Genomic DNA, 18,915 nt, shown 5'->3' on the forward strand with positions numbered 1-18,915 from the left:
AAACCTTTCTTCCGTCTCTGAGGATATTAAAGTGTTGCTGAAGTGTGGTTGTCCTGCCTGCCTGTTTCCTCGGAGTGCCTGATCCTTCTTCTTTGTTTAGTTTGGTCTCTGTCAGAGGGGCTTTTCTGCAAAGTCTGGGGATCTTTGGCCGGATCAGATTCATATTTATGAACGAGGCACTAAAAAAGCCGAGCGGATACTCTGTGTAATGGAAGGAGTGTATTTACTGGAAGGTTCCACTCTGCAGTGAAGGGAGGGATCTCCAAATGTCAGAATTTGAGTATCTGTACATCTTTTTGGTTTCCCTAATGAAAGATCCTCAGGTCTACGTAAAATGTTTATATTTGGCTGCCAGTATTCTGGGAGACAGCAAGATCAAGGATGGTGGCCATCTCCCTCTTCTGTATGTGGACCTTCAGTGAATTTCAATTTTCAGGAAAGTGTACATCGCCTAGAAGAGGGACCAAGGGGTGTACTCCCTTTACAACCCCTCTTCCCCTTTTAGCCCCACCTGTACTCTGACCCTCAGTGCAGCCTGGTGCTTCCACTTCCTGAGCCTTTCCAGGGGTCGTGCAGGGCTAATGGCAGGAACTCGCATCTCATCTCCATTCTGCCGGGTCAGAACCCACTTTTGCAGGGACTTTCTGTTATTCGAAAAAAATGTTGACTTCTCTTGTCTATTCTTACCTCTCATTCTCTTTATTCTTGGGGGTTTATATCTCCCCCGACCCCGTGTCATTTTTATCACACTTAGGAATTAATGAAGATATAGCCAAATGATCGGAGGGTGAGATAATTTCTCAAAAAGGGGTTCTGAACAAATAAACTGTGGGGTCAGGAAGACACGGACAAGAAGAGGCGAGCAGCCAGTGCGAGAGCCCTCAGCCACTGCAGCTCCACCTCACAGCTCCGCACCAGGCAATAGCTTGAGGGCTTCATTCTCAGGCACTCAATGAGTATTTGCTGATCACCTGCTCTGGGCCAGCTGTCACTCTAGACTCTGGAGATGTGACTGTGAGCAAGACAGAGAAGGCTTCTGCTCTCCTGGACCTTATATTTTGACGTGTGATATGGCAACAAATAAATAAACAACCCGTTAGTGTTAAGTGCTTGAAAAAATTAAACAGAGTTGTGTGTTAATGAGTGAACATAGGAACTACTTCACCCGTAGAATATTAACACTGGAAGGGCCCCTGAAATCCAATTTCCTCATCGTAAGAATGAGGAAGTTCAGGTACAGAGAGGGGAAGGGATTTTCCCAATGCCCCTACACCAGGGCCTCCCGATTCCCGCTCCTGCATTTTTCCCGCTATTAATTTCTACCCAATTCATGAGACTTCTACTGACCGCAGACCACACTCTGTGCCTCTCTGGGGCTCCGCCTTCCATCTCAACCCCATGGGAACCCACTAAACCAAAAAGCTCCATCAGTTGCAGTCAGAGCAGCCCCAGCTCCAGGGAACAAAAATGAAGCCAGTCATCAGCTTTAGACTCTTAACCGGACTTAGCAGCAACCCAAGCTAGCTACCACCTACCAGCGACTGAAGCCGTCCCAGAGCTCCACAACAGTGTCCCTCAATGTCCAGACATTGCGATACACCTGTTTCAGATCCTGATCAGGGTGGAAACAGAGCACTAAACTCCTGTAAGGAGACCTCCTTTCTGAAGAGCTCACCTGGATTGCACAGGAGTGCAGGGACAGAGGTTTCTAGTGATGGATTTTAAAGCCTCTACACAGAGGCATCATTAGCAACTCGGGCCTTTCCTGAGGCTCACACAGTGGTCCTGGAGCAGAACTGGGAACTATCCCTCTGTCCACTGCCCCTTTTTCCCCTCAAAGTATTATGCCTCCTGGGAATATTGCATTTTCCCCCCATTCCATTGTTGACTTTCATACAAGTTGTTATTGTTACTTTCCTTATAAATAACTCTTAGGTCAGAAATATCAGGCAATACTGGAAATTAGAAAGGAGGGGTGAAATCACCCAGTTTTCCACCCAGTAAAGCCAGTCTTAACATTTTGATGAATTTCCTTCCTGTTAATTTTTGATGAATAGGGTTGTTGTTAGTGATGTTCTTCACCTAGTTATATTTGCAACTTTATATCCTGTCCTTTTTATTTTTTTACATTATATGAGGTAAGCAATTTGTAACTGTTAGAGCTTTATTAATATATAAAGACTGCATAATTAAACAGTTACTTAGTATATATATTAGTGTATATATCATAATTACTTAACCATTCCCTTCCTGTTAGATTTTTGTGTTTTATTTTTTGGGGTTTTTTTTTTTTATGTTATAGTTTTCTCATTTAAAAGAATGCTCTTATGAACGTATTCATGCTTAAAGCTACATGAGTACAATTGCATGTCACCTATGTGCTGCTTCTCATCTTTTTGTAATTGGAAGGGAATCGTACACAGACTGTGTCTGAGACATTTCATGGTGAGAACGTTTGCATCTCCGACTGTGGGATTGGAGGCGTTGGCAGCAGGGGCAGGAGCCATTGGGGGAGAGAAGGACTGTTTCGAACAGGAGTTGGCAGGTCCTCTCGGTGCCCTAAAACCACACCAAGTAGATACCCTCCAACTTCACCTTTTTCTAAGGCCAGCTGTGGCCTCCCACGTTGTCATTCATAGGCAGATGTTAATGCAGAGAACTCTGTGCCTCGCCCTGGCTGAGCACCATGGAGGAATTAGAGTGAATCAGAGGGCAGGCAGCCAGGGGAGGAGGAGGAAGTCTGACTTACCTGACGGGGAAGCAGTGTCAGGAGCTGATGCTTACAGGATCAGCCCGCTCCGGCAGCAGGTGTTGTGAGCAGTTCTCAGGCTCTTGGGCGGGGGTGCTCTTCAGATGGATGGTGCATGGAAAGCAGTGTAGAATGAATCCTCATTTCCATAAAGGGATCCAAGAGCCCACCATCCCCTTGTCCTTTGGCAGAAGAAGCTTGTGCTGAGTTGGGGGACCCTTAAAGGCATCTGAGTCACCTTCCCTAGAAGCCTTCAGGCCATTCTTCTAATTGGCCTGGGTTAGGGCAAGACTCCATTAAGATTATAAAAAGGGGAAAAGATTTGATTTACTCTCATAATAATTTGCATGCCTATTTACAGCTGGTATAGTCTATTTCCAGACAATTGATTCCTTTTTACCATTTCTTCTCTACTCCTTTCCCTCAAATTTAAATAATAATGATAATTAATTTATTTATTTATAAACAAGCATTTAGAGAGCTTAGTCTGTAGATGGCACCGTCCTAAGTGCTGTAAAAATATCTCGGGGCGCCTGGGTGGCTCAGTGGGTTGAGCGTCTGACTCTTGATTTTGCCTCAGGTCATGATCTCAGGGTCCTGAGATGGAGCCCCTCATTGGGCTCCATGCTCAATGGGGAGTCTGCTTGAGATTCTCTCCTTGTCCCTCTCCCCCTGCCCCTCCCCCTGCTCACACTTGCTTTCTCGCTCTAAATAAATAAAATTTTTTAAAAAAAATTATCTCATTGGGAGTGCCTGGCTGGCTCAGTCAGTAGCATGTGTCTCTCAATCTCAGGGTTGTGAGTTCAAGCCCTGCATTGGGCATAGAGCCAACTTAAAAAAAAATTATCCCGTTTAATGTTCATAGCAACCTATGAAGCAGATACTCTTATATCCCCAATCCACAGATGAAGAAACTGAGACCAAGAGGTTAAGTGACTTGCTCCTGGTCACACAGCCAGTGAGGGGCTCCAGAGTCCATAGCCCTCAGGAGAGTCTGGTAGAGACAAAGAGGCAGGCAGAAGCTTGGGGACCTGAAATGACAACAGTAGAATGCTGGGCGGGTCGTGTTCTACCTCTCTGAATATCCCCCCCACTGGAAACCCCACAGGGAGTAATCAGATCTTTTTCCATAACACAAGGAAGTTCTTAGGGCTAATCTAGCTCATGCTGTTTATACACGGAAGGAGGAGTTCAGGTAATCTCCAAATAATAACCAAGCAAAAATGGACCTAAATGAAAGCAATCGTTTCTGGTGAATGTGAGTGAGAATGAGGGTGGTTATGGAGTGTCCTGTGTGTGTTTCCTCTGTGCTGGAGAGAGGGCTACCCGGGAGCACCTCGGAGCGGGGAGGACAAAGTCCACCCAGGGAGTGGGTATCACGGGAACGGGTTCCACAGGAAATGGTCAGGACCCAGGAAGGAGAGAGGCTGGGAAAGTCAGGGGAAGAGAATCAGATGATGGCTCAGCAGTGAGGGCGGGGGCTTGCGGAAATCTAAGCAGTGATTAGCATCAGAAAGGTTTAGCAGGCCCTGGGCAAGGTCCTAGGGAGCTAGGCAAATGTGTGTTGTGTTGTGGTGAGTGCTGTGTATTGTGTAAGACTGATGAATCACAGACCTGTACCCCTGAAACAAATAATACATTATATGTTAATAATAACAGTAATAATAATAATAAACATTAAAGAATCTAACACTAAAAAGAAAAAAAGAAAGAAAGAAAAAGAAAATGCCTGAGAAGCTCCCAGGAAGGGGCCAAGTCAGAGACTTCTGGGGCGGGGGGGAGGTGCACAGTGAAGGGAATAAGGGGGGAAAAGATTATAGAAACTGGAGTGCACAGTAAGAGAAGACTCAGAAACACCTGACTTCACGCTGAGAGTCTGTGCTACCAACTCAAGGCTCCCAACGTTTCCCTCCTGGGAATGAGTTTGGTCGTAGAATCTAGAGTGGGATCAAATTGGTAGATTGGAAGTTAAGCATCCATAGCCAATAGTTTGAAAATAACCAGTACAAATATGATGCAGCCTCGGAGTTTTGAGCAGGGTGTGATAGCCCTTCCTGACACCTGTTGAATCACCTGGGTGGGCACCCTCCCTCCACACCCCCTGGTCTCAGCCTGTCAAATAGGAACAAATGGTTCACTGAGAAAACATTTTAAAGATTTGCGGGGGACATTGAAACAGTTCTTAAAGGCTGTGGGCAAGAGAAGAATGAGGTGAAGACAAAGGTGTTTTTTGCAACATTCTCTGAAGACCTATTTAATCTTCTGGGACAGAGATTTAGCTCTGGGAGAGAAATGGGGACTTTCTGAATGTGCCACTGTAATGGAGTGCAGCACTGCAAAGGGGAAGGGACAGGGAGAGTGGGGACCGGTCACTGGTCCTTGCCAGATGGGAAGAGAAAGAAGAGAAAGTAATGACCCCGGGGCTCTGCGAGACAGACCTGCTGATGCACAGCAGAACTGCTCAGAAAGAAAACTGCACGTGTACTTTTCTAAGAAACTGATCATTTAGTATTTGTGAAGGAATTTGGTTTTTATTGGTTAATGAGGGGCACACTCTGTAATTAATGTTCAGTAGGTGGTGTGACTCATCTCAGTCCAGGAGAAAACTTAAAGCGTGAGGCATGAATGAATGATTTTGAGGATTTCAAGTACAAATGTTTCAAGTGTGCTGAGATTCCTCAAAGGTCTTTTGGCCCCTCTGCCCCTGCCCCTCCTTGCAAGGGCTCTTCGAACTTTCCAGTTCTGATTCCAGTCCTGGGTTCTCTGAAGCAGGGTTTCTCAGGTGTGAACCCAGAGTCCCCTGGGGAGCCTGAAGCTTCCCTGTTGCTCTGGGGAGAAGTTGAGGGGGGATTTCAGAGGCAGCTCTGCCCGATCACAGACTCATCCACTGCTCCTAAGCCCCTCGCCGCCACTGTTTGGAAATCCCTTATTGCTGTGGAGTGGGGACCGAGTGTGGTAAATCTCTTTGACCATGCCACTGAGGTGAGGCAAACCAGGACATTCATCCTATATTTGAGCCGTAATGGGTTTTGGCTGGGTCTGTGAGCCCATTGATCATCTTTCTTCCACTTTCTCCTCTGTCTGTCTGGCCTGCGCAGCCCACAGGAAGCAGAAACCACCATCTGCTGGTGTTTTCCAGGTTTCTCTTGATCTTTGAATTATAGAGGCACGCAGCCTGGCTCTTTATCCTCTCCTCCCCCCGCCCCCACCACAGCCCCCACCTGCCTGTGGGTGGGTCTGGCTGTAACTTCTCCACGGGGGGCAGTGGGTCTTGTGTCTGGGGTCATGCTGGGCTGTTTGTAACCAGAGCCTCAGGCTCCCTCTGCTTCGCTGCAACAGTCTGCAAAAGGGCCATTTCCCTCCCTGAAAGGGCTGCAAGTTGCATCTCAGGTCATGTGCACACTTGACCTTGGGAAAGAATCCTAAGGTTGGCACAGAGGAGTGACCCCACTGAAGCTTAAGAGTTCGTTGATAGAAATTCTCAGACTTAGCAGGAAATTTTGTGATCATCTAGTCTAACATCCTACAAATGGAATTGGCAAATTCTACAAATTTCCGTTAGTGGAAAGTGGAGTCAACTTAGTGGGATGCCACGAGCAACTGAGAAAAAAAAACTGAAATAGAATATCAGTGAACTTAACTCCGGGAAACTTGTGTTTCCGTGATGTAGCCGTTCCTAGTGTAGTCTGGTCAAGATAGAAACTGCAGTCCAAAAAGTGTAAGCAACCTGATGCCGGCCAAGCCAACCCCGAGAAGACCAGTAGCTCAGGCCAGTGATGCCTTCTCTCCACCTGCCGCCCACCCCCTCTAACCACAAACATACCTAAAACTTGTACATAATTTGCTCTGGTATGTGGTGTAAAGAACATGGGATTTGTGGTCCAGGGCCGGCTTCAAGTCCAGTTGGGTGACCATGGGAAACCATCTAGCCAGTGTTTCTCAGGCAGTATCTCAGGGAACCCCTTTTCAGAATCATAAATTGGGGGAGTCTTGTTAAAAATAGGCATTCCTAGGTCTCCTGAATCATAACCTGTGACTGGGGGCTAGGGCAAGCGAGGAACCAGCAAAGCCATCTGCATGTCTAATAAACTCCTTAGAAAATTTTTATGCACACTCATTGTGTCAACAATGATCTTGACATTTCTGAGCTTGAAGTTCTTTGGCTGGATGAGTGGAGACGGTAACAGCACCTGGTCGTTGTGGAGAGTTAATGTGAAGGTACTTTGCACAGTGTAAAAGCACTCTGCAGACTTGAGGGATCACCATCCCACAACATTCTTCTCAAAATGATGCTTTAGGGAAGAGAGCACCAGACGGGGACAGGGTAGAGTCTGTGCAGTTAATGCGACCAAGAAAGTTAAATGGAAAAATGAGCCAACAAGTGTGTTTTCTTCTTCTGTCGCTTTCCCTCTTCCAGCTTCTGTCCTACAAATTTCTCTTCCTGATCAAATCTCAGTGGCAGTACCATGCCCCTCCACGAACTTGTGTTTTGAGCAGGCTCCCTGCTCGGTGGTTGGTGGCAATACATACTGCAACTGTCAGTCTGATGCATCGTGCGGCCTTCTCAAGCCCACTGTGACGTTCAAGTTCCTTTAATAGGAAATTCTCACAGTCCGGAATGCTGAGCTCTGGGGTCTGGTGGAACTGTTGATTCTCTACTTACTGGGATGCTTGCTGTGTTTTCCATTCAGCAGAAGCCTCCCAGGCTGTAGGTGAAATAGCTACACCATGTATTTGGACTAGTGCCTTAGTACGGCTGCTGGTGCAGACAACGCAGGCCCTGGAGGCTTCCATTAGAGATGCACAGACTGAGGCCAAGTTCCCTGGAGGCGGTAGGGGGACTGTCCCACTGAGCCACTGTCTGGGCTGAACCCTGGGGAGAACAGGCTGCCCAGCTGGGCCTCTGGGTCTCCCATTTCTTCCCTTCTCTTCCCCTCATTCTGCCCCTAAGTGCAGGTGCTATTTTAAGAAACAGGCTCTGTACTTAGCTCTGTGAGACAAACTATTAACTAGTGGTTTCTCGTGGTGAGAAGAGAGGATCTCGGCTTTCAGCTAGAAGAGGTAGTTCTTACCCTGGGGTGTCTCCCCGCAGTTTTATTGGTTCTGCCCCAGAACCAGTACAGTGGGGAAGGGCCAGGCCCAGGGGGAGGGCATGATGGGGCACTGAGGATGGTTCCTAAGTACGATGTGACCTCTCTTCTTCCCTTCCCATTCTTTCCCCTGGCCCCCAGTGGCTGGGCTAAGGTAAGCCAACTCTGTTCCCCTTCTGTTCTGCTTCTCCTTGGACTTGATGCCTCCTTCTTTTTTGTGTCACTGGCAGCCTCTGTTTTCATCTGAGGGTCCAGCTAGGGATGGGGAGGGGGAAGATTGCAAAGGTTAGGAGGAAGGAGGTCGTCTCTTCCGTTATTCCCAAATTTCAACTAGAAGCACGTAAGAGTGAGTGAGTTAGAAATGGTGCCCAGGAAGTGTCGGAGGGTGGACACAGGGGCAGGGATGGGGTAAAGGTAGTGCCCTGGGAAGAAGTAAAGAGACATACTGGGGGAGGGGGTGGAGGGCACAGTTAAATGGAAGCTTGGCAAAAGAAAATAAGAATTACTCCAGGCGAACAAGAAGGAATTAAAATCAAGCTCAGTCCTGGGCAGGCTCCAGGCTGTGGCCTGAGCTAGAGCGGTGGGATGATTGAATGGCATTGTGTCAATTACTTTATTTTCTTGTTTTCTTTCCTGTTCCCAACTCCCTTTTCCATCTTCTGCCTTCTTTCCACTCCGGACCCCATCTTTCCCCTTTATCTTCCTCTCCTCCTCTTCTCCTCTGCACGCATCCTTTCTCCCTTCCCCTCTGGCCCACTATCTCCTCCCTCCACCCCTCACGTTTCACTCCACACCCTACCCCAAGCTCTCTGGCGGATGTGAGTTGACCGTGGTCCTCCAGGACTTCAATGCAGGCCACAGCAGCGAGCTGACCATCCAGGTGGGGCAGACGGTGGAGCTCCTGGAGCGGCCCAGCGAGCGGCCGGGCTGGTGTCTGGTCCGCACCACGGAGCGGAGCCCCCCCCAGGAGGGCCTGGTTCCCAGCAGCGCCCTGTGCATCTCCCATTCCCGAAGCAGCGTGGAGATGGACTGCTTCTTCCCCTTGGTGAAAGGTAGGGGGAACTGAGGGGGTGGGCACGTGCCAAGGGCCGCTGGGGCGCTGGCCCACCCTAACCCCAGAACATCGCGGAACTAACCGGTCTTGTGAACCTGTTGGACCGTGTGGGACTCCTCTGGGACCTGCTTGTGAAGGGAGCGGGTTGGGAACTTGAAGAAAAAGAGCTACCGAGTGGCCGTGTGACTTTGGAAAAGTCATGTAACCTTTGTGAGTCCATTTCGTCTTAAAATGAAAGCTGGATTAGATGGCCTCTAAGACCTCTTCCAGCTCTCCCACAACATTCAGAAAAGTCTTCTTGTACCTGTGGCCAGCGTCTAGCCTTCTCCCTTCGGCGCTGACCCATACCCTCCTGCTCCGGAGCTACTCTGGGCTCCCCGGCAGGTTTGACCCTCCCCTCGGCCCTGCCAGGCCACGAGACACTTATTTATGGGGCTCTAATAGATACGTTATTTGAACCCTGGCTTCTATTTTATATAAGCTCTGTTATTTATTTTATATAAATTCTTTGCTTGCTTATTCACTTTTTCCCTCACACCAAGGAGACTGAACTACTTAGAACAGTGATTCTCCAAGGTGAGGGGTGTCTCTGGATTGGCAGCATCAGCATCCCTCGGGAACCTTTAGAAATGCAAATTCTCAGACTCCAATCCAGACCTACTGGGTCAGAAATGCTGGGGGCAGGGGCCAATGGTCAGTGTTTTAACAAGCTGACTTTGATGCTCACTCTAGTATGAGAACCACTAACTTAAAAAGACAAGCCTGGCAGGGGCTTTGAAGTCTTTCATTGAGTCATTACATTAAGTAAACTGAGGCTCAGAGGGTGACACCAAGTTCTCCTGGTTCTGAGCTTATTTTCTTAACTGCTCAGATGATCTACGTCAGGGGCGCCTTCTCTGAAGACCCGTGCTGGGTATTTATGAAATGGAAAGAGGGCGGGGACCTGTTTGGAGGCAGGGACACCAGGGTCACCACGGAGACCCGCTACAGACTTCCTGGTACATACTGAGGCTAATTAAATTGCTGAAATGATCCTGATTTTCGAGTTCCATCTGGTCCACCTTCACAGCCTGACTTCCTCCTTTCGTCCACCAGATGGCAGTAGCAGGTTGCATTATTCGTGCTGCCCGACTCCTCCAAGGGTGTCCCTGGGGTTTTACTGGAAACTAAAACCTGATTCTACACACACACACACACACACACACACACACACACACACACACACCTGTGTCCCTTTCCCCCAGTTCAGCCATCACCTGCTTCTCCCCCCTTTTCTCTGAAGACTGAGCGGGGACAGTGTCAGGAAATTGGAGTTTGAATTGCGGGTACAGCTCCTGGGTCCTTTGAAGTAGCCACTGGAGAAACTCATCGTACCAAGGAAGAGAAGATCTGTGAAACTCAGGAATGTGGCTCTGTTTGAAGTCTGACCAAGGGGAAACTGGGGCACAAAGGGGCCAGAATTGTGAGGGTGGATGATATGAAATACACACAGCACTTGGAACAGTGCCCAGCACGCACGCAGTACGTGGTATAGTTATTACATCATTTGTCATCGGTTAGTCAGCAAAATAGCTACAAACTCCCACACATCCCATCTAGCGACCCCCATCTTTGGAGACAAAACCAAGGACAGCGCATCCTGTGCTGGGAAGGTCTGCAGGTGTGGGTGGTTCCATCAGGAAGGACTCTACTTCCAGAGAAGAGCTGAGACTTCCAGACATAGGCCAGGCCTCCCCGGCCTGTGGCTGGGTAGACCCTGCGTCCCCTCCTTGCTGCCCGCCAGGTGGGCCCCTACCGCTTGTGGGGCCTGGCAGGAGTAAACCAGCCATGCAGAAGCAGAGAGCCAGAGAGCCGTCAGAGGGGGTCTGTGATCCAGGGCGAGAACTCTAGAGGGAGAGGGGTTGGTGAAGAGGTAACAGACAAGGGGCACTAAGGAGGAGGGATGGTAAAGAGAGGGCAAGAGAGAAAGCAGGGAGGGAAGCAGACATGGAACTTTCCGGCTCTCTCCACCAGCCAGCATGGCTTCTTAAAGGCCGCCCCCTACCGGTGCCTACCACCCGTTTCCTTGGCTCTGTTTGTTTGCAGGCTGGTTCCTCTCTCTCCAAGCGTAGGCCAATGAGCGGGGCCTTCGGACGGCAGCCTGTGAGCTCGCACCGCCCTCTCCCCCGCGTGGGCTCAGTACACATAGGTGTCCAGTTCCTGGCAGTCGGGGCGCCATGGAGTAGCCCTCATGGCCCTAAAGTGGCCTCATCTGAAAGTATGTGCACTCGTGCACACGCCCCAGTTTGGAAAGCCTCCTCCCCCTTCAGGGCCTGCCGGGAGTATTGGCTTCTTAGCCGAAACTCAGTAAACTGTTCCTTCCCCCATTCCGACTGGCTGCCTGCCGGCCACCTGGCTTTTTCTCCTCCCAGCTGATCTGTCTCCAGCAGGCGCTCCAACTCACAATGCACAGCTGGACTGAGAATAAAACATTCTTCTGGGTTGTGGCCTCATCCCATGTCGCTAGAGGTCGGAATCTGTTTCTTTTTCAGTTCTTAGAAGGGAACTGGTCCTCTTAACCTTTGCAGAGAGCATCAGGTCAGTGTTCCTCTGGGCTGTGAGAAGCAGGGCAGTATCTGTAGGATGTGCAAAGTGCCACATGAGTGCTCAGGCCATGACTGTCACCCCCGGAAATGGAGGCAGAAGAACCTCGGAATGGTAACACTGAGGAGGGTACTTGGGAGAACTGCTAGACCACGGCTCTCAACCCTGGCCACATAGAATCACCTGGAAGCTTTACCAAATGACAACACCCAGTCGCCACCTAAAACAACTGGATTCAGAATTTCTGGAGTGGGACCTGAGGGTCAGTGTTTTCTAAATGCTCCTTAGGTGAATCCAAGGTCTAGCCAGGGTTGAGAAGCAGAGCACTACCCAGTTTCCTTTCTTCTAGGGGCACTCTTGGGCACAGGAGAGCGAGGTGACTCCTCAGAAGCCACAGAGAAAGTTGATGGCAAAGCTGGAGTAGAACCAAGGCTCCCACCTCACGGCCCAGAGCTCTCCACCACACACTCTGCCCACCAGGCTTGCAGGCAGCTCGAGGCTTCTCTCTTGTCTCTCGTTCCCGTGTCTTCTCCGGAGACAGTGGATGGTTGTTTCCTCCTGATATATCTGCGGCAGGACTGATGATAGGGCTGTGTGACCAAGTGGGGGCCCTGCTTTTCCTATGACTTTGCTGCCCCCCTCACTGGGCTTGGGCACTGTGGGACCTTGTCATTCCTCTTCCTAATCTATCCCCTCTCGCTTTCTGAGCAGTGAGGGGGGGAGGGCAGTGCCTCCCACGGGTTTCAACTCTGGATACATCTGAGAACCACTCGGAGGAGACTTTTTAAAACTTTTCTGATGCCTCACACCCCCACCCCAGACCAGTTAATTCAGCACCACCAAGGTCCTGGGGCATCAGTATTTCTTTGGTTCCTTCGTAATTCTGATGTTCCATGAATGTTGAGAGTCCCTGCTTTAGGGGGTTGGCTGCCTTTACCAGGAGATAGTAAAGATGAATTGGAAGGGATTAATCTGCAAGTTATATAAAGAACCCCTACAACACAACAACAAACAAACAATTTGATTTAAAAATGGGCAAAGGACTCGATAGACATTTCTCCAGAGAAGATATACAAAAGGCCAATAAGCACATGAAAACATGGGCAGCATCACTAACAATTAGGAAACTGCAAATCAATACTACAATGAGGTACCATTTTATATCCATTAGGATGGCTATTTTAAAAAAAAAAAAATCCCAGCGAATTGGGGCGCCTGAGCGGCGTATCAGTTGAGCCACCCACTCTTGGTTTTGGTTCAGGTCATGATCTCGCAGTCCTGGGATCAAGCTCCACGTCGGGCTCAGCCTTCAGCTCAGAGTCTGCTTCAGATTCTCTCCCTCCATCTGCCCCTCCCCCTGCTCTCTCTCTCTCCAATAAATAAATAAATCTTCAAAAACTTTTTAAAAATTGAAGACCACAGAAAAATAGCAGGCATTGGTGAAGACATGGAGGAATTGGAACCCCTGTGCCCTGCTGTGGGAAAGTAAAATGGGGCAGCTGCTGTGGAAAACTGTGAGGTTCCTAAAAAACTGAATATAGAATTACGGCGCGATCCAGAATTCCACTTCTGACTATACACCTGAAAGAATTGAAAGCAGGGACTCAGAGAGATTATTGCACACCTGTGTTCACAGCAGCGCCATTCACAACAGTGAAAGGGTAGAAGCAGCCCTGGTGTCCATCAGCGGCTACAGGGATAAGTAAAATGTGCTACATGCATGAGCATGGAATATTATCCAGCCTTAAAAAGGAAGGAAAATCTGACACCTGCTACAACATGGATACGCTTTGGAGACATTATATTAAGTGAAATAAGCCAATCACCAAAGAACAAACACTGTATGGTCCCGCTTACCTGAGGTACCTAGAGTCGTCAAATTCATAGAAACAAAAAGTGGAGTGATGGTTATGAGCGGCTGAAAGGAGAGGGGGAATGGGAGTTAGTGTTTAATGGGGACAGAGTTTCAGTTTTGCAAGGTGAAATAAGTTCTGGAGATGGATGGTGATGGTGGTCGCACAACAATGGGCGTGTTGTGACTTAAAGCCACTGAACTGTATACTTAAAAATGGTTTAAATGGAAAAAAAAAAAAAAAAAAGCATAGGTCCTGGGTGCCTCTGCCCCAGGCTCCAAAAACCAGTCTAGATGTTTCTCTGTGGAGTTACATAAGACATCTGTGTTCCTTTTCCTTTCCTGCATGGTTTCTTCGCTGGCTTCAGCTGCACGCCTGGAGAAGCTATAAGGAGAGGGCTCTTTGCTTAGCAAAACCTAGGCCAGGGAGGTGAGCCCTACGAGCCGATGTCCTGGAGGAAAGGGGCAGTGGCCCAGGGTGGCGCTGGCCTCTTCACAGGGAGTGCTGTCCCATGGGGTGTCCCAATGATTTCTCTGTCATCCCCCAGCTGGCCTCAGGACCAGCTTGCCCAGGCTGTGGAGGGTGTGAAGGGACAGAACGGTGCCAAACACCGGGGCTCTGGAGGACCGACAGCCTGAAGATGCTGAGCGAGTCCGGGGTGCTATATATGTTAAGTTTGCAGCCAACTCATAAAAACGCCTGACGTTTATTGAGTCTTCCTGTGGGCCAGGTTTCTGGGTTAGTGCCTTAATACGAGTAACAACACTATTTTCTCATTTTATAGACAAGGAAAGTGAGTCTTGGAAAGATTAGGTAACTTGCCCCAAGTCACGAGCTTACGTGACTTACGAGGTGGACCTGGATTTGCAGCCGGGTCCATCCATTTCCCAAGGTCTCCCTCTTCACCAGGGTGCTCTGTGGCTTCCCAATTCTGAAGACACTTGAGACAGGCACTCAGGTTCACTGTGCCTCCCTCTGACGAGGCTGCCCTTTATTCAACCAGTTGAGCTGGATGAGCATTTAGAGAGAGGTGGCCAGACGCACTGCTCTCTCTCACTCTCCCTCCCACCCCGGGCCTCGTGTGCTCCCTCCCTAGAGGGATTTTAACCTGTGGGTGCCTTGCCAGCCAGAAAGGTCCTGGTGTGCCCGGCTGGAGCAGAAAAACTCTGATCGGCCCTCCGGACAGTAGGCCGAACCAGGGCCACTTCTGATAGGGGCCGGCCTAACCCTGGAGCTGGTCCAGCCTGTCCAGCAGATTTGCTGCAGGATGGGAACTTCCTGTACTTTCTGCTGCCAGGAACCAAAATGGGCCTTTCCTACCCCCTCTGCTGTCAGATCCAGAGACTAAAAGGTTCCTCCTGCCTGCTGACTCTGGAGAGTACGCCAAAAGTCCCCCTCTTAGCTTTCAGTGCGATTCTGCATTAGGAGCAGCCACGCTCAGATTTTAGTTGACGCCATATGCCTACCCACAGGGATTCACCACGGCAAGCGGGAAAAATAACTGGAGGATGAATAGACCCCAGACGTTTCCTTTCAGGTACGAAGTGACATGTTGAAACTATAGCCGCTGGTCTGCACCCCTACTCCGCTTGTGCGTCCGTAACCGAGCAGCTGTGGGGGAACCCCTTTGGAAACCAGAACTCGCTTTCTCCAACAAAATTGTACACGTGAGAGTGGCATGGGAATGGGTTTCCAGGCTAGCCCATAAAATCCTGTTTAAGAATAACATAGCTGAATACAGTATGTTTGCAGTGAAAAATGGCCATGAAGTTGTCCTTAAAAAACACAACACTGCTGGATAAGAACAACTGAAACCAAAAATTAGTGCATTTGCGTGAGAAATGTAACGAACTTGCATGCTGATACTTCTCAAAGAAAAGTGTGTTTTAAGATAGATGGAGAGGCATTGGTAGAGATTCTAAAAGGAGTTCCTAGTCATTTTTCAGAATTATTAAAAGTTAGAATTAAAATTTCTCTTTTTATAATTGAATAAAAGTGGTCCTTGATCAGATTTCATTTCAGTTCAGAACATTGGCTTTTATGGACTCTTGGAATCTTAGAATTGGAAAGCACACTAAAGGTCCTCTGGTTCACTCTCTCCCTAATATAGGGAGCCCCTTCTGAATGTCTCTGACAGTCCAGCCAAGCATTACTTGAGCACTCCCAGGGACTGGGAGCTCATTACTTCTAGAAGAAGCCTGCTGCATTTTAGTGTAATTCTAATGGTAAGGAATTCCTCTTCGTGCTGAAATCCAGATGCTTTCTGCCCACCCCTCCTCCTGTTCTCCTTTCTCCAGTCCCCCTAATACTCGTGCTGCATCTCCTGATTTTTATCTAGAACAAAACAATTTGCATATAAAATGTTAGACACTTCTTTCCTAAGGTACAGTTTTTCTGTACCTTTTCTATGTACATCTTTTATTAATTCCTTAGGGCAGGACAAAACATTTTGGATTAAATTCAACAATCCTAACTTGTTTAAAGTGATTATGTGTGTGTGGTTTTGGAAGTCCTCTTAGCCATCCTTGGATTTAGGAACTTGCAGCTGTCCAGCTTCACCCTGCACGTTCAGTGCGCCCTAGTCCCTCACGTGCACCTCTGATCTGGTCTCCTTCTCTCTGGGCACAGCTTGGAGGCGACCGAATTCTACTTGGAGGCTCTCTATGGGCTCGTCTTTCTTCCTGATTATTCCCTACAGTCACTCATATTGCTGCTTATTCTAAAAGAGCATTTGTGTTACCCTTCATCCCTATCTTCCTGAGTTACCTGTAGGGTCCCCTCCAGTCCTAAAGATGTCTGCTTTTTTTCTGTCCATATCAGGTGAGCATACTTGGTAACCTAAAGCGAGGAACCTAGGTGTCCTATGCTTCATCTGTCTCCACTTGGCATCAATATCTTCATTTTAAGGTCTAATTTATTAGGTTGAACCACAGGAAATTGGCATTTTTGTTAGTCAAAAATGGTTGAATATCAGTAATGTGAGATGGTTCAATCTAATGTCTTACAATCATCATCTTTTTCTTAGAAGTGTCCTTACACATCCTTGAGGAAACAGGTGAGGGTCTAGTTCTCAGGGAGCCAGATGGGCTAGGAAGAGGACAGGGGGGGAATGAGTGCAAGGTCACTTTATCTTAGTTTCCACACCTGTGCAAAGGGAAGCTGATAAAGATGCCTAGATCTCAGAGTTGCCAGAAGGCTCATGGGGGCAGTGTTAAGTAAAAATGCTTTTGTTTTTTTAGTTGTTTTTTTTTTTTAAGCAATCTCTACACCCAACATGGGGCTTGAACCTACAACTCTGAGATCAAGAGTCACGTGCTCTACCGACTGAGCCAGCCAGGTGCCCCAGTGAAAATGCATTTAAACTTAAAGTTAGTCATGTTGTCGTGTACACAGGCTGTTTAGAATGAAGCAAAAGGCCTGGCTACCACAAGGCTTTGCCGCGGATCCTAGCAGCAGGCCATGAGATGAGCAATGACAGATGTGGAGGGACCACAGGTCCTGACGTGGAAGACCGGGGTCTGAATCCAGCTCGTATCCGTGGGCAAGATCCTCAAAGTCTATAAAAAGGGGCAACAGTACTTACTTCCCTTGTGTTAGACTTCCCAGCCTAGGACCTCACCAGAGGTCAGTTAACGTTAGTCTCCCTACCTGCCCTTTGTCCCAGTCCTGATAGCTCCATAGAGGTGAGTTTAGGGTATTTCCAGCCTGAATCCTTTCCAGGGTTGTTCACAGAGTCAAGGTTCAGTTTCTAGTTTCATGCATAGGTTCTTTTTAAGATTGTATTTATTTATTTGAGAGAAAGAGAGTGAGCGAGAGAGAGAGAGAACAAGCCAATGGGGGCTGGGCGGGGGGAGAAGCAGAGGGAAAAGCAGACTCCCAGCTGAGCAGGGAGCCCTACGTGGGGCTCAATTCCAAGACCCTGGGACCATGACCTGAGCTGAAGGCAGACGCTTAACTGACCGAGTCACCCAGGCGCGCCGCCCCCCCCCCCCCCCCCCCCCGCCGTGCATAGGTTCTGCAAAGGCCCCAGTATTGTCTCTAGTCTCTAGTCTGCACCACGCTTCCCTCAGTTTCTATTCCTGGCTTATCCTGGGCCCTTCCCCCAGGCTACTAACAGCAGGTCTGTCTGGCTCTATGATTCCCGCCCCCTCACAAATGGTTTACTCCTCTCTTCTAACTTTCTTTTACCTTCTACCCAGAGGGTTGAGATCCTATCTGATATATTTGAACTGAAAATTCAAAGTTATTCCCTGGTTTGCTCCTCTCAGTGATCTGTTCTCTTTCAGTGATGAACTGTGGTCATTGAAGGAAGCATTCAGGTCACACCGTTAAGATGGGCTGACCTGTGTGATGGAGGGCGGTTTGAGATGTCAAGGGTTGGGGTGGGTGTGGGGATATCATGCCTCAATGGGCTGGGCCAGAAATGGTTCAGTAGTTATTGACCAACAGTCTGGGAGCCCTCACAGGATGGAGTTTCAGGAAGAGGGAGATGTAGGGGTCATCCAGTCCACGCTCCCTACCCCCCACTTTTTTTTAAAGAATAGAAGAGAGCAAGGATAGTTGGCACGTGAGCCCCAGGCCTACTTTGTTCTGGGCTGAGGACCCTCCTCAGTGTAAAACAGTCCCCTGGCTCCTGTCTCACTTCGACTAAACAGCAAGTCGTTCCTGTGGCTGCAAGGTGGCTCCAACTCATCCTGACCCAGAGCTGCTCCCTGACATCGTCTGCTAGGTCTTCCTTTACCGCTGTGGCAAATCACCTCAGACCTAGTGGCTGCACACAACACACACTTATTCTCTTACAGTCCCACGCAGGTGTCACTGGGCTAAAATCAAGGTGTCAGCTGGGCTGCACTTCTTCTGGAGGCTCTAGGTGAGAAGCTGTCTCCTCAACTTTCCACCTTCTAGAACCTGCCTGCATTCCTTGGCTTGTGGTCCTTACTCCATCTTCAAAGCCCACAGTGTCGCATGTCAGATTCTTCTTCCACAGTCTGGTCTCCCTCGGACCATAGCAGGAAAGGGGCTCTGCTTTTAAGGACTCATGTGGTCATGTTCACTGGAATATTCCAGGACAACCCCCAATCTCAGGGTCCTTAACTGAATCACATCTGCAGAGTGTCTGCTACTGTGTAAGGTAACATTTCCAGGTTCCCAGGATTAGGATGTGGACAGGTTTGGCGGGGCCATACTCTTCCTAACACATCCTCCCACTCTCCTGATCAGCCTGCCTGACGGAGCTACTCCTGGGTCAAGCCACTCACATGTTCCCCGGCACCCGCACCTTTGGTTCCTGCTGCCTGGGACCCTCCGGACCCTGCAGGCCCTCAGATACCTGGACAGCTGGCTGCCACGCATCCTGCGCATCTCCACTGAGATGTCACCTGGTTAATTCCCACCCTGTCCCATCGCACCGTGTACCCCTTCCCCTGTTGTACTCTCCTCAGTGCATTTATCACCACACAGCAACATTTGTTAACATTTATTGTCTGTTCCTCCCACTGCCCCAGCCCGTCGGTTCCCCCTACAAGTGCTGGGGTGTTGTCTATTTTGTTCACTACTCTATCCCCAGCATCTAGAACAGTAGCTGGG

The 18,915-nt window shown here is 48.9% G+C and overlaps 1 protein-coding gene across 14 annotated transcripts in view; it reads left to right on the plus strand.

Moving 5' to 3' along the window:
* Nucleotides 1–18,915, plus strand: part of KALRN (kalirin RhoGEF kinase) — a 641,436-nt gene that overhangs the window by 495,727 nt on the left and 126,794 nt on the right. For all 14 annotated transcript variants that reach the window (XM_032406711.1, XM_032406713.1, XM_032406719.1 and 11 more), the window contains exon 34: nt 8,645–8,891. In XM_032406711.1, the coding sequence (XP_032262602.1) occupies nt 8,645–8,891 (247 nt within the window). The remainder of the gene's footprint in view (nt 1–8,644; nt 8,892–18,915) is intronic.

The sequence above is a fragment of the Phoca vitulina genome, unplaced genomic scaffold (genome assembly GCF_004348235.1).
Source record: "Phoca vitulina isolate PV1807 unplaced genomic scaffold, GSC_HSeal_1.0 scaffold8, whole genome shotgun sequence".
NCBI lineage: Eukaryota > Metazoa > Chordata > Mammalia > Carnivora > Phocidae > Phoca > Phoca vitulina.